Consider the following 13,523-nt stretch of genomic DNA (forward strand, 5'->3'; position numbering starts at 1 on the left):
TCCAGTCTCATTGGATTTTCTGCCAACATACCGATACGATTTGTATAACACATAAATGATGGCTTGTCTATTTCTTTCCTTAAAAAAGTCAAGTCACATTTTCTAAAGCAGATTACAAGCATTCAGTGTGATTGATCATGAAAGAACTAAGGTATTCTTGAAAGTACACTATCTTGTGGACAGTTGTTTTATTGCTGTTTTCTATCTCTATGCTGTTTTCATCTATTTTTAATGATCTCAACCTTTGTCCATCTGTTAACCTCTGTTAATTCATTTTAATGTCAGTATCCTTACTGAAAGCTTACCTTGGTAAACTTACTAGAGAATTTGTGCCCATCTCCAATTCAGATTTGCTTATCTGGTGGCCCCCCATGTCTAGTAGTCAGGATGCCTTAAAAACGTAGTGTATCGTAGTACTCCATTGACTGTACCTGTCAGCCTTATAGTCCCTATAGAAATGGAAGAACATTTTTTTCAGTATTTATTTAATCATTTAAATCATGTTTTTGTATATGTATATAACCATTTGTGTATCTCATGCTCAGTTTTGGTTTATTAATAATAATAAAAATAATTGCTTATCTGGACACTCCACTCAAAGCGCTTTACAGGTAATGGGGATCCCCTCCACCACCACCAATGTGCAGCATCCACCCGGATGATGCGACGGCAGCCATAGTGTGCCAGAACGCTCACCACACATCAGCTATCAGTGGGGAGGAGAGCAGAGTAATGAAGCCAATTTATAGAGGGGGATTGTTAGGAGGCCATGATTGATAAAGGCCGATGGGAAATTTGGCCAGGATGCCGGGGTTACACCCCTACTCTTTTCGAGAAACACCCTGGGATTTTTATGACCTCGGTTTTACGTCTCATCCGAAGGACGGCACATGTTTACAGAACACTACACTGGGGCATTATGACCCACATGAGCCGCAGGGTGAGCGCCCCCTGCTGGCCCCACTAACACCTCTTCCAGCAGCAACCTTAGGTTTTTCCCAGGAGGTCTCCCATCCATGTACTGACCAGGCTCACACCTGCTTAGCTTCAGTGGGTTGCCAGTTGTGAGTTGCAGGGTGATATGACTGCTGGCTTATTAATTCACAACACTTGTCCTTGAAGGCATATCTTACGGAAAACAAAAGGATTGGTTTGACTCCAGGAATCAATAAACTACAGTAATGCCACTTAAGAAAGCAGACGTTTTGGTTTGGCTCTCACAGTTAGTTTTCATTGATAGAGTGTTAGTTGCAATTTGTGTTTGGCTTGTATTCTGTGTGAATCAATTCTCTTCAGTGATTGTAGGACAAGCAGAGATAATCCTGTCTGTCACTCTGGCTGGTCACTGAGCTCCTACCACTCTCCTAGAGCCAAATCTTCGTTGTTGTCCATTGCTGTCTTTGTCAGCAACACTGTATGCCCAAATGCAGTATCTGCCGTATGTACAACTTTGTAAAGCAGTTCACTGTGTTGTACATATGGAGATTCTGGCATCTGACATGGGCTAGTTCTACTGTATGTTGCCAAACAAAATTAGTTTGATACAGAGATGTAGACACTGTGTTTTATCTTTTAATTATTTTACATTTATGTCATATTCTCAACTTGCTTGTAAGAACAGTAACTTTCATGTTTTGACACACTGCAAGCTCCCTAGTGCCTTAAAGGAGAGAAACATGATATCCTAAAATGCTCTTCAGTAGAGCCCTAAAAAAGTGGAGGTGAATCCATCCATCCATCCATTATAAAACCACTTCCTCTAGTTCCAGGTCATAGGGAAGCCAGAGTCTATCCCAGCAAGCAACAGGAGCAAGGCGGGACAGACCCTGGACTGGACGACAGTCCATAGCAGGTCAACAGACTCACTCTAACCAGGGCCAAATTTCCCAGAAGGCAATTAAACTATGAGTATGCCTTGGGACTGTGGGAGGAAACCAGAGCACCTGGAGGAAACCCACGCAAATACAAGGAGAACATACAAACTCCACAAATATTGCACCTCAAATTCAGAATTGAACCCAAGATCCCACCACTGTGAGGCAGCAGTGCTTACCACTGCCTCACCATGTCGCTCGGGTGAATTCTTAGTACAGTACATTATTATTAATAAAACCATAGATATCCTGGAATAGCACTCTTTGTAAGGAATGAATGATAATGGTGCTGATTGTCCTGATACTGGCTCTGACAAGAAAGTGAGAGAAGACCTAAAAAAGAGAAAAAAGAGAGAACCAGAAAGTTGTTGTTTTTGGTGTTTCCAGTGTGGAAGTGATTCGGCTCGGACACAGCTACTTTATTAACTGGGACCGGAGGCTGTACTACAGCAGGAGGGACACGCCGGCTGAGGCCCGGACCACCACACTGAACGAGGAGCTGGGCCAGATCGAGTACATCTTCTCAGACAAGACCGGGACGCTCACACAGAACATCATGGTATTCAACAAGTGCTCCATTAATGGGAAAACATACGGTAAGGAATGCGATCCTGCCTGTGGTCTTCACTGTTAAAATGCTCTTAATACAGAACAACATCAAAGTATCTAAGATGAAGTCACTTAAAAAAAAACTTTTTTTTCCTCTTTAATGGAAATGTACTCGTCTTGTTATTGTGTACATAATGACTTACTCTCAGTTGAATGCAATAATACTTTCAGCTTCAAGAAGAGTGTTTGGGAGTCAGGAAAACATATCTAAGGATTTTACAGGTCTAGTCTTCTCATTATCTATCTTTTTTCTTACCTCAAGGTGACGTGTATGATGAGTTTGGCCACAAAGTAGAGATCACAGAGGTAGGAATGCATCCCCGAAACTCTTTTTAAAGAAAGATGATGCCAATACATTGTGCCAATTATCAGTAATGACTTCAGACATTATGAAAAAAGATTGTTCTGTTAAAGCTTTTTGACAAACAAGTTCAAGACCGCTATCTCTGATGTAGGGAGCACTTTCAGCAGTTTCAGTAACCATCATTACCCCTGTCCAAGTATAGTAATGTATGTGCTTAAATTTCTCTGGCAGATTTATTCTTGCTTGTATTTCCTTCGTGAAGGCAGATGGCATAGGCTATATTTCTGTTTATGTATTATGATTGACTAGAAATGGGTCTGTGGATGTTTTGTTCCGCAAACACTTGCCAGAAACAAATAAAAAGAAAACAAAAAATAAATGAGAGTGAACCCGATCTGCGTCCTGCCAGTGTCACCAGATGTGGGTCCCTAAATCAATTCCACTGAGCAAAGAATTAAAAGAGATGTTGTACGAAACCTGAAGCATGAGGCTCGAGCTGCTGTCAGAATTGATAACTCTGTGACAAGAATACAATACTTCTTAAGCAACATATCATGAAGAAAAATTACCCACTACATCAGGCCAGATAAAACCTGACTATAGATCTTCAGCTCCAGTTTTCTCTAGCTGGACTGAGTCTTTGTTTCATTGCAGATCACAGATAGCAACGCACCAATAAATAAATGAACGGGCTTACTGTCTGGATGATTTTCTTTTTTGTGAAGTGGGGATATTTGGCATTTTACTGCCCTGCAGCTCCTGGTCACGTGCCAACACAGATGGCAGAGGAAGCTTCAATATTGTCAAACAATACTGAAACAAAATATATTGTCTATTTTTAATTTATAAATATTATGTCTGTTTTTTTGTTTTTTTTCTTATTTTAGAAAACTCAGTCTGTGGACTTTTCCTTCAACCCACTGCGAGACAGGAAGTTCAAGTTTCATGATACTAGCTTGATTGAAGCCATCAAGCTAGAAGATCCCACAGTGCATGAGTTCTTCAGACTGCTTGCCCTTTGTCACACGGTAATGCCTGAGGAGAAAAATGAAGGTAAAGTATTAAGCAATAACTGTGCTGAAAATACTGTTATCGTCTCTCAGGGAGCCAATACGGTGCATTCCTAGGGCAGTTCAACAGAATTATGATCATATTACATGCTGAGAGTTCATTCTTTTTATAATTATTTTAATATCTTTTGAACAGTGCAAATCTACTTTCTTCGCGGACTGCTACCAAATAGATCAACAGTACTGGGAAGCATAGAATGTTATTTGTATAATACTGATGTTCCAGCCTTGCATCAACAAAGCAATAATCATTTCAAACTAATGCCTGCCTCTGCGGGATATTGTCTGACTTTGAATGCCATATCTGCATTTGCATTTTAATTTATGAAGCAGAGCAGAAAAAAAAATATTGATTTGAATGTTTACCGATGTTGAACCCAATAATGCCAAAATCTGTCAATGCCACATGCTTTTTGGTGGAATTATTTAGAACAGGTTTGAAAGCACATTTTCTGTCGCCTGTAAAATTAATGTGCACATGAGTCTGTTGTGCAGCACTCGGTCTGCTGTAGCGCTTGTGGACTAATAAAAATTCTATTCAATTTGTTCTTGCAGGGGAACTCATGTATCAAGCACAGTCGCCAGACGAAGGAGCTTTGGTCACAGCAGCTAGGAATTTTGGATTTGTCTTTCGGGCAAGAACCCCTGAAACTATTACAGTTTATGAAATGGGAAAGCCTGTGACTTACCAGCTCCTTGCCATCCTGGACTTCAATAACATCAGGAAAAGAATGAGTGTGATAGGTAACAGATGCTTAGTGATTGTTCCAAACCAATTTTGGAAGGATTGTCCTTTTTATTTAATTTTATATGTCTTGATGATTCACTTAATGTTTTAATTGTCACTCATATCTAGTACAAAGGCTACATCTATGAATGTAGATAGATTTTTATTAACAAAACCAAATATGTTGTAGTTTAATTAAAGTACAGAATGATTAAAGTTACTTAAAGGGAGCTGCAGTCCCAAGATCTCAAACCGGTTATTAAATCTTGGTAACAAAATAAATTAATTGACAGAATATTAAAAAATTACAAATTCGGAATTAAGTACAAAATCATGAACTTTTGTGAAAGTACTGTAGGTCTCCATGTTGTCACATAGCTCTGGTCTTGCCGGAGAGAGTGAGAGTTTGCAATAATTTTGAGGTGATATGGTCCTGCTCACTAGTCACCGTGGTGACTAATGTAATGCGATGCACATTGAATTAAGTACAGCTTGTGCAGCAGATATTTCACCCCAGAACTTTTCCAGTGTGATCTGCATGCAAGATTGAATAAGAAAATTCTATTTATCACCAAAAAGGCAAACTTTCTTTTGGATTAAAAGAGATGTATTCTCAAGCCTGCTTGTTTACAATGTGATAGGGCAGCTTTACCTCACTGGAGGTTTTTTTTGCCTCATTTGAATCACAGACTATGGTGCTGAGCACACCTGGAAATTGTCTATTTTGTGGTATAAATCGGAGGTTTTACAAGTTGCTGTGTACATTTTACTATTATTGGAGTTTGAAATACACTCATCAATGCTGGTTATTTTTAACCTGGAAATATAAAAATAGCATTGCAGTTCCCCTTTAAACTGTTCAACACAAAGCGCAGGGCAAAAGTGGAATTTAAAACTGAGACACTTCTTTACACAAAGAGTTCTGGGAGTCTGGAACAGGCTTCTTAGTCATGTTTTCAAAGCTAATGCCCTGGCTTCTTTCAAGATCAGGCTAGATGAGATCATCATCGATTACCAACCAAATGAGCTTGATTGAGAGGCCTCTTGTTCTTAACCTTTAATGTATGTTCCTGTATTCCTGTATGTCTCCTGTTTTCAGTGAAGAATCCGAAGGGCCAGATAAGGCTGTACTCCAAGGGAGCTGACACAATTCTGTTTGACAGGCTTGACCCCTCCAATGAGGAGCTCATGTACACTACCTCCGAGCACCTGAATGTAGGTCACTAATGATATTCTGCTCCTGTTCCACTCTCTCGCACGTAAACAAATATAATTACCACTTTGGATGCAAACACAATGCACAGAGCTGTTTTTTACAATGTGTGGTCGATGTTATAAATTAAATTTACTGTGTAACAGAATTACAAAAAAAATATTTTTATTGTATATGCAACGTGATTACATTACTTGTAAGTCATGAGTCTGTGTTGACTTTTGGCATTAATTTGAATGCTTTCCCAATGGAAGTTCCTCTCCTGGGAATCTAGGTTGTTCACATTGAGTTTTTTTTATTGATCTGTGTTAATCTTGCACATGCCAGATAAAAAAAAAAAACTTGTTGACTGAGCCTTTTTTAATGAGATGTAATAAAATGAGATGTGTTTTCACACTTTAAACTGATTTTTTTTGAGTTCCCTGCCAACACATCATACGTAATGAACAGAATGAAAATGCACCCGAGCTAATGCTGATTCATAAAGTGTTGATTATTGTACCGGCAGGTAATCCATCACTCCCTGTTCTGTCTGGTCACTGGCATTAAAAATCAGATTTCACGCACACCAATCTGCCAGAACGCATTCATTTCTGTCACTACTGTACGTGCCTTTTCTTAAGGTGACGAAATGGCGTTGATGGTTTTTGAATTTCTGGAAATGAAAAATTCGCTGGAACCACAGTAGCCTAAATAAATGATTGAAGTGTGCACTTTAACTTAGAGATTAGGAGGAACATTGGACAAGGAATACTAATTTTAAAGAGAATAGATACGGTACCCAAGAAAGACCTTGAAATGTTTCTTTTTTAGAACTTTTCTTCACACTCACATAGTGTGCAAATGTTCCTGCTTTGTCAAATTCATATTTCCTAGAGTTTTGAGACGTAAAACCGAGGTCATAAAAATCCCAGGGTGTTTCTCGAAAAGAGTAGGGGTGTAACCCCGGCATCCTGGCCAAATTTCCCATCAGCCTTTACAAATCATGGCCTCCTAATAATCCCCCTCTATGAATTGGCTACATTACTCTGCTCTCCTCCCCACTGATAGCTGATGTGTGGTGAGCGTTCTGGTGCACTATGGCTGCCGTCGCATCATCCAGGTGGATGCTGCACATTGGTGGTGGTGGAGGGGATCCCCATTACCTGTAAAGCGCTTTGAGTGGAGTGTCCAGAAAAGCGCTATATAAGTGTAAGCAATTATTATAATTATTATACAGTAATGCTTCACTGCTTGATTAGATCTTTGTGGTTTTTTAGGAGTTTGCCGGAGAAGGGCTGAGAACATTGGCCCTGGCATACAAAGATCTCGACGAAGACTACTTTGAGGGGTGGTTAAAGAAGTTACATTTCGCCAGCACCTCCCTAGAGAACAGAGAGGACTGCCTGGCTGAGCTGTATGAAGAAATAGAGCAGGACATGATGGTAGAGTCTGAGAGCTGCTGCAAGCTGAGGTCTTTTTAGACAGTTCTCTCCAGTCCTTTGTTCTGCTTGATTATCAGAAACCTCTTTTTTGATAACAGCTGGCTGTACTGTGTGTGTAATTTTTGATTGTGTTCTGATTTAATCCAGGCCCGAGTGTTACAAACAACAAAGGCTAGTTTTAGAGTATTTAAATAAAATGTTTTCCATATATCCTCTATTATCATCTCCATTCTTCCTCTTTTCCATGTGCTCTCCTTGTGATAAATGCCTTTGTAGATCTCACCTCAAGAGTGTACTTCAGCGTGATTAGAATCCTGCCTAAGATGTTTTTCCTCTCATGTTTGACTTTAATGAATGTTTCCTGGGGAGAGGAGTAGGTGTACCCTCTGCCACTCTCTGTGTTTTGCCGTGCCTGAGTGCCTGCATCCTTTTCTTCAGGGAGAGTCCATTAATATCAGACGTGTCTTTCTCAAGTTGCTAGGTGCCACAGCAATAGAAGACAAATTACAGGAAGGAGTTGCCGCGACCATCGCTTGTTTAACTCTTTCCAACATTAAGATCTGGGTCCTTACAGGAGACAAGCTAGGTAATTGCTGACCAACAACTGATTCTTCCTTACGTTTCTTGTAAATCTCATCAGTTTTTTTTGTCTGCTTACCAACCTGTGTTGTTAATCATGGTTTGCTGGACTATGATGATATTCCTCAGTTTTTCTCTGCTCATAATTAGCTTGTGTGGTTTTTAGGAGCGATTATTTTTAGTAGCGCTTATATTACTCTAGGAATCAGAGAGGCCGTCCACTATTTCTGCTGTTCACTATGCTGACACCTTTATCTGTGGCAGTGGTACGCTGAATATTCCTTGAGATGTTTAAAAGGCTTGGGGCTCTGTGTCTCAGGATTTGCCTGCTTGAACTTTGGGATGCTGACAGATACAGTAGATGGCAATTGAAGTTTAATCAGTAATGAAAATGCCCTGTGTCCCTTTAAGATTGTTTGTTTCAAAAGTAGAATGAATAGTCTGGTCATCTAATAAATTATAAATTTGATATACTGTAAGTGTCATTTGACTGACTTGATACCAAACTTCATTTTTAATCTTGCTTTTATCAACTTTAACATATTCAGTGTTCAATAATTTAAAATAACAGCTTGCCGTTTGAAAATAAATAATGAAATATATATATATTACAATGATTTATTGTTGTTCTTTTATTAAATAACTTATTTGTTGTTTTCCACGTAAACAGTAGAGCAATTGAATGTAATCTATCTAATGTGTCCTGACCTTCAGTCTGCAAACCAATGTTGTGTTAATAAGCATGTCCTTATTGACCTCCTGTTGTTAAGAAACAATAAAGTTGTAAATGTGTGATGCTGAATTATTCAGAGGGCTCAATTTAAATTACATTGGCTTTGCTCTTTATTAGATGACCTGGGTTCTGCTAAAGCCGAACAACGAATTTACAAAGACCAGTAAATATGTACAGAATGTAACACAGTGATCTCGAGGAAAACTGGTTTTGCATCAGTGCAGCTGTTCTAAATTATTTTGTGTCAAAGATTGAAGTTGAAGGTAGTAATCTGAAGTAACAGGAATTACTACATCTGAGTACTACATCTGAATTGCACTGATGGGCGGTGTTTGGGATATTACATAGGTCATAGCATAAAATACCCCAGCTATTGGACTAATCATATTTTAATAAAAGCAAACTGACATCAGACAGATAGATGAATGCAGCTCATCTGTTAACACCGATGAGGAATCTCTTAGAATTATGCATCATAATCTAAGCATTTGCATCACTATCTGTTACAGTATATGAGCATTTTTGCCTTAAGTGAGATGTATACAATATGTGTAATGCTTCCTTCTGCACTTGCTGGTCCACTCCTTAGCAGGCAGATAACTAAGACATAACAGATGAGTAACACCTAATACACAAGGGCAGTCCAAAGATAACTGCACCTCTATTTGAATGATCAATGCGTGGTCAGTCTTAGTGTATGCATCAACAGAACAGTTTAAATATTCTACTGTACAATGACACAACACAAACAATAGCTTACAGTGTTTTTTTACTAGACAAAGATTTACCATCTGGTTTTGTCATGAGTGATTGGCAGGTGGATTGGAGTTTAGGATTTTTTCTTGGCCTTAAGCATATGCTCTTTTTATTCTGTTTATATTTCAAGAAACAAAAAATCTGAATCCTGTTATTGTTATTGTTATTATCCAGAGACAGCGATGAACATAGGCTACTCCTGTAACATGCTGAGAGATGACATGAGTGAGGTGTTCATTGTGTCTGGGCACACAGCCCTGGAGGTGCAGCAGGAACTCAGGTACGAACAGCTGTGTGTGTGGTGTGCTATGCAAAGACACCTTTAAAGGAAGCTTAATGATAACTCTAACAGTAGTTGCAATACCACTGTAGTTGTCTACTGTCAGTAATTCAAGCTGAGATACTAAGTGTTTGCACAGGGTTTCTCTGAGGTGTGACAACGCTGATCTGAGCTGCTGTCTGAAATGTAGCAGCTGGATATGTATTCCCGGGATATTTCCCACATTGAGATCCCACACTTTCAGAACTTGTCCAGTTGTTCAATGCCAGTGATCCAGACTCTGGGCCCTGCTGCACCAGTTACAGAACTGCAGAAGGAGTTGTTCATGCTGTTAATGGCTGAATGTTCTCACAAGTCATGTCAGTACTTTTTTTAAGTACTGGAATCGTTATGAGGCGCCATGGTGGTGTAGTGGTTAGCATTGCTATCTCACAGCAAGGGGCCCTGGGTTCAGTTCCTGGGGTGCTGTCTGGGTGGAGTTTGTATGTTCTCCCTACATTCACATGGGTTGCCTCCCATAGTCCAAAGACATATTGGTAGGTCAACTGACTTCTGGGAAAATTGGCCTTGATGTGAGTGTGTGTGTGTCTGGCTGGGTCTGTGCCCTGTGATGGCCCTGCGTCCCATCCAGGCTGTACCCTGCCTTGTGCCCATTGTTTGCCAGGATAAACTCCGGCTAACTTACGATCCTAAATTGGAAGAAGTGGTTAGAAAAAGGATGAATGGATTTGTTATGGATTGTGTTTCTCTTTTATGAGAGGCTGAGAAGGTATTTAATGTTGATTTGGGATTTTTCTAGGTGGGATTTGAGGTTTTTAAATTTAATTTCCTTCCTTTTTACCCTTAAGTTTTAAGCTTGCATACAATATTTTACACCAGCATGCCAGAACAAAGGCAACAGTTAATGTGTTTAATTATCAGGAGCACAAAGCAAGTAAAAATATACCCATGTCAATACCAGACTAACGTCTCATTAAAACAGAACACAAAATTCAATAATACTGTTCCCATTTCCTGGTCTGGTTGCAGCGATTAACTACCTCACACTTTAATGAAGCCAACTTAAATCTAACACTTCCCCTCCTGACTAATTGTGATAATTAACAACCCTCAGGGATTTTCATCCCTCTTGCTGTATTGTGGTTTACTAGCACTGTCAAAATGTAAGTGCAGGTTTTTACAACAGGTCGTGTAGGACATACATCATCGTATCAGCTGGATTTGTGTGCTGGTCAGGGGATCAGTATGGGCTGCACTGAGGAATTCAGGGCTGTACCAGCATGCCTTGTGGTTTATGAGCTCGTTAACCCAGGGAACTGAATCCCAACAAATCAATTCATTCAGCTGGAAAACGGGTCACAATAAACTGAAACTAATAAATACAAATATACAGCTGACGGCCCCTTGTAGAAGTAATTTTGCTTATGCTTGTTCCAGATCATTGTGCTTAAGATCCCCCAAACAAAAGCAGAATGTTTCAGGTAGATTTATAGAAAGGTTGCAAATTGAGTTGATTTATTTATAACAATCCTAAACAGAGTAATCACCCCAGTAGAATCCACTGTCAAGTTCAGAAGTGATGAATGATGAAAATTGAAAATGAGTGATAGATATCCATCTTCTTGTTTTACTGGTTTACATCCGACAAACAAAGCAAATTCTTTCAAAAAATTGTTTCTTTTGTGTTTAAGGAAAGTTAAAGAGCGGATTCTTGGGCCAAGTAGGGATATTGGAAATGGTCATACCAACCTGGAGAAAAAGGAAATGTTCAGGAACGACTCTGTTTTTGAAGAAACCATCACTTCTGAGTATGCATTGATCATCAATGGATACAGTTTGGTAAGACCTCTTACACATTTACTTTGAATAATAATTTCCTTCATATCAGTATAAAAACGATTCTAATTTCGTATGTCAACATCATATGTGTGGCATGGTGACGCAGTTGCTAACATTGCTACCTCGCAGTGCTGGGGCCCTGGGTTCAGTTCTGCACCTGGGCTTGCTATCTGTGTATCTCCCACAGTCCGAAGACATACTGGTAAGTTAATTGGCTCCTGGGAAAGTAGTCCCTGGTGTGAGAGTGTGTGTGTTCGTATATGTGTTTCTGCCCTGTAATGGACTGGCATCCCGTCCAGGGTGTATCTTACCTTGTGCCCTTTGCTTTCCAGGATAGACTCCGGCTCCCCCGTGACCATAAATTGGCTAAAACAGTCAGAAAATGGGTGGATGTCAGTATTATTGTTAATCTTAGCAATAGTAAGACTTTGAATACGATTAGTTCTGTGTATTATATGATTAGAATGTTACTTGATTATGTTGTATGTTGTGAAATTCTCCCTTAAATGTGTTGCAAGCTAAGTTCTTTTTCCTTGCTTTATTTGATACTCATTACTGCTGTTCTTCAGCACTGACAGGCCTCCAGCATATTTAGCATTCTGAATGTGGATTTAACATTTACTGGCTGAATTGATTTTTTTTAAGCTGGGAGATGAAATAGCATAGAGTTTCTGAAAAAAATTGCCTTGGTAGGTAAAAACAATTAAATAGATTTCCTTTACCAATTAATCAATCGATCAATTTGTTAGTTGATTAATGAATTTGCTAGATAAAATATAGCATTGATAGTTTTCTTAACACACTACCTGAGGAGACTATTATTAGCCAAATTTCTGTCATTTTGGAAACCTGAGCATCTCATATTGTTGTGCAGTTTTTATTCCCATTCTTGTCTGCTCTGCCTTATCGAGCTCTTGATGAGAAGGGCTCCATTAGTGCTGCAGTGCAGGGAGCTCCCAGCTCTCCTCCGTGTTCATTAGAAGAATCCATCCTGGTAGAGTAATTGCTCTTGTTCCTGTGTGATACAGGGAGCGCCCCAGCGTAATTGTTCAGAACTGTATAGCAGGTGCCCGCAGGAGGTCCATTTTCTTTAATTGTTAATTACAGTTTTGACAAATAAAATCTAAACAGTGAACTTCATCAATAGGGCGTCAGGCTGCGCAGCTGGAGTCTTCTGATTATTATCAGGCAGGGCCTCCTCACACCCCCCAGTGCAGCAGTGCTGCTCCAGTGCCATGCGAACTGACAGCTCTCTGCTCGGCAGGCCCATGCCCTGGAGGCAGATCTGGAGCGCATGTTCCTGGACACGGCCTGCCTGTGCAAGGCGGTGATCTGCTGCCGTGTCACACCTCTACAGAAGGCCCAGGTGGTGGAACTGGTGAAAAAATACAAGAGGGCCGTCACTTTAGCCATAGGGGACGGAGCCAATGACGTCAGCATGATTAAAAGTAAGTCACGAATGCAGACTTCCCCAAGACATCTCAAATCTCATTCTCAACTGCACTTCCAGCAGTGTACAGAGGTCTTCACAGGTTTTTGTTTACTACAGGAAAATTGCTTGTGCGGCAACTTGAAAGAATTAGACTCACAGAGCACCATTGTGTTCCTGATCACTAATGATTTCTCCTGAAATCAAGGAGATCAAAGTGGTTAACACAGTTAATCATAACTCATTTCAGTTAATGTTCGACACCAGACAAACAGTATATTTGCATATTGTATTTAAAGCCACTAACAAGTAGTTAATATGAGTGGAAACAGCTTCCCACTGTGGGTGGCAACTCTTCCACCCAGGTGTTAATCAGAGCCTACACTTTTCCTGTTTTTGTTTAACAAGTGTGTGGACCCAAAGGGGCTGAGGTAGGTACCTGTGTCTTATGTTTTAGCACAGAGGCTTTTGTTTTAAATGAAAATTAACAAATGAAACCGGATCTTTAAGAGTGAGGCCACAAAACAGAAGAAAAATGTGATGGCTTTCAAAGTAAGAAAAGAGCAGAATGACCTCAAAATACAATCTGTATTGAACCAATAGAAATGAACTGAAGAGGCAGCAGGCACACCTTCCTTCTGATGTAGTCAGCCACACCCTGTTACATTGCAAAACTCAGTTTAGTT

General features: G+C 39.9%; 1 protein-coding gene across 9 annotated transcripts in view; it reads left to right on the forward strand.

The window, feature by feature from the left end:
* The window catches only part of LOC102683994 (NAD(P) transhydrogenase, mitochondrial-like), an 82,895-nt gene that overhangs the window by 39,464 nt on the left and 29,908 nt on the right, over nucleotides 1-13,523 (forward strand). For all 9 annotated transcript variants that reach the window (XM_015342906.2, XM_015342907.2, XM_015342905.2 and 6 more), the window contains 10 exons: nucleotides 2,262-2,470; nucleotides 2,746-2,789; nucleotides 3,675-3,840; nucleotides 4,413-4,601; nucleotides 5,684-5,799; nucleotides 7,057-7,221; nucleotides 7,696-7,807; nucleotides 9,464-9,569; nucleotides 11,261-11,408; nucleotides 12,673-12,856. In XM_015342906.2, coding sequence (XP_015198392.2) covers nucleotides 2,262-2,470; nucleotides 2,746-2,789; nucleotides 3,675-3,840; nucleotides 4,413-4,601; nucleotides 5,684-5,799; nucleotides 7,057-7,221; nucleotides 7,696-7,807; nucleotides 9,464-9,569; nucleotides 11,261-11,408; nucleotides 12,673-12,856 — 1,439 coding nt within the window. The remainder of the gene's footprint in view (nucleotides 1-2,261; nucleotides 2,471-2,745; nucleotides 2,790-3,674; nucleotides 3,841-4,412; nucleotides 4,602-5,683; nucleotides 5,800-7,056; nucleotides 7,222-7,695; nucleotides 7,808-9,463; nucleotides 9,570-11,260; nucleotides 11,409-12,672; nucleotides 12,857-13,523) is intronic.

The sequence above is a fragment of the Lepisosteus oculatus genome, chromosome 5, assembly GCF_040954835.1.
Source record: "Lepisosteus oculatus isolate fLepOcu1 chromosome 5, fLepOcu1.hap2, whole genome shotgun sequence".
NCBI lineage: Eukaryota > Metazoa > Chordata > Actinopteri > Semionotiformes > Lepisosteidae > Lepisosteus > Lepisosteus oculatus.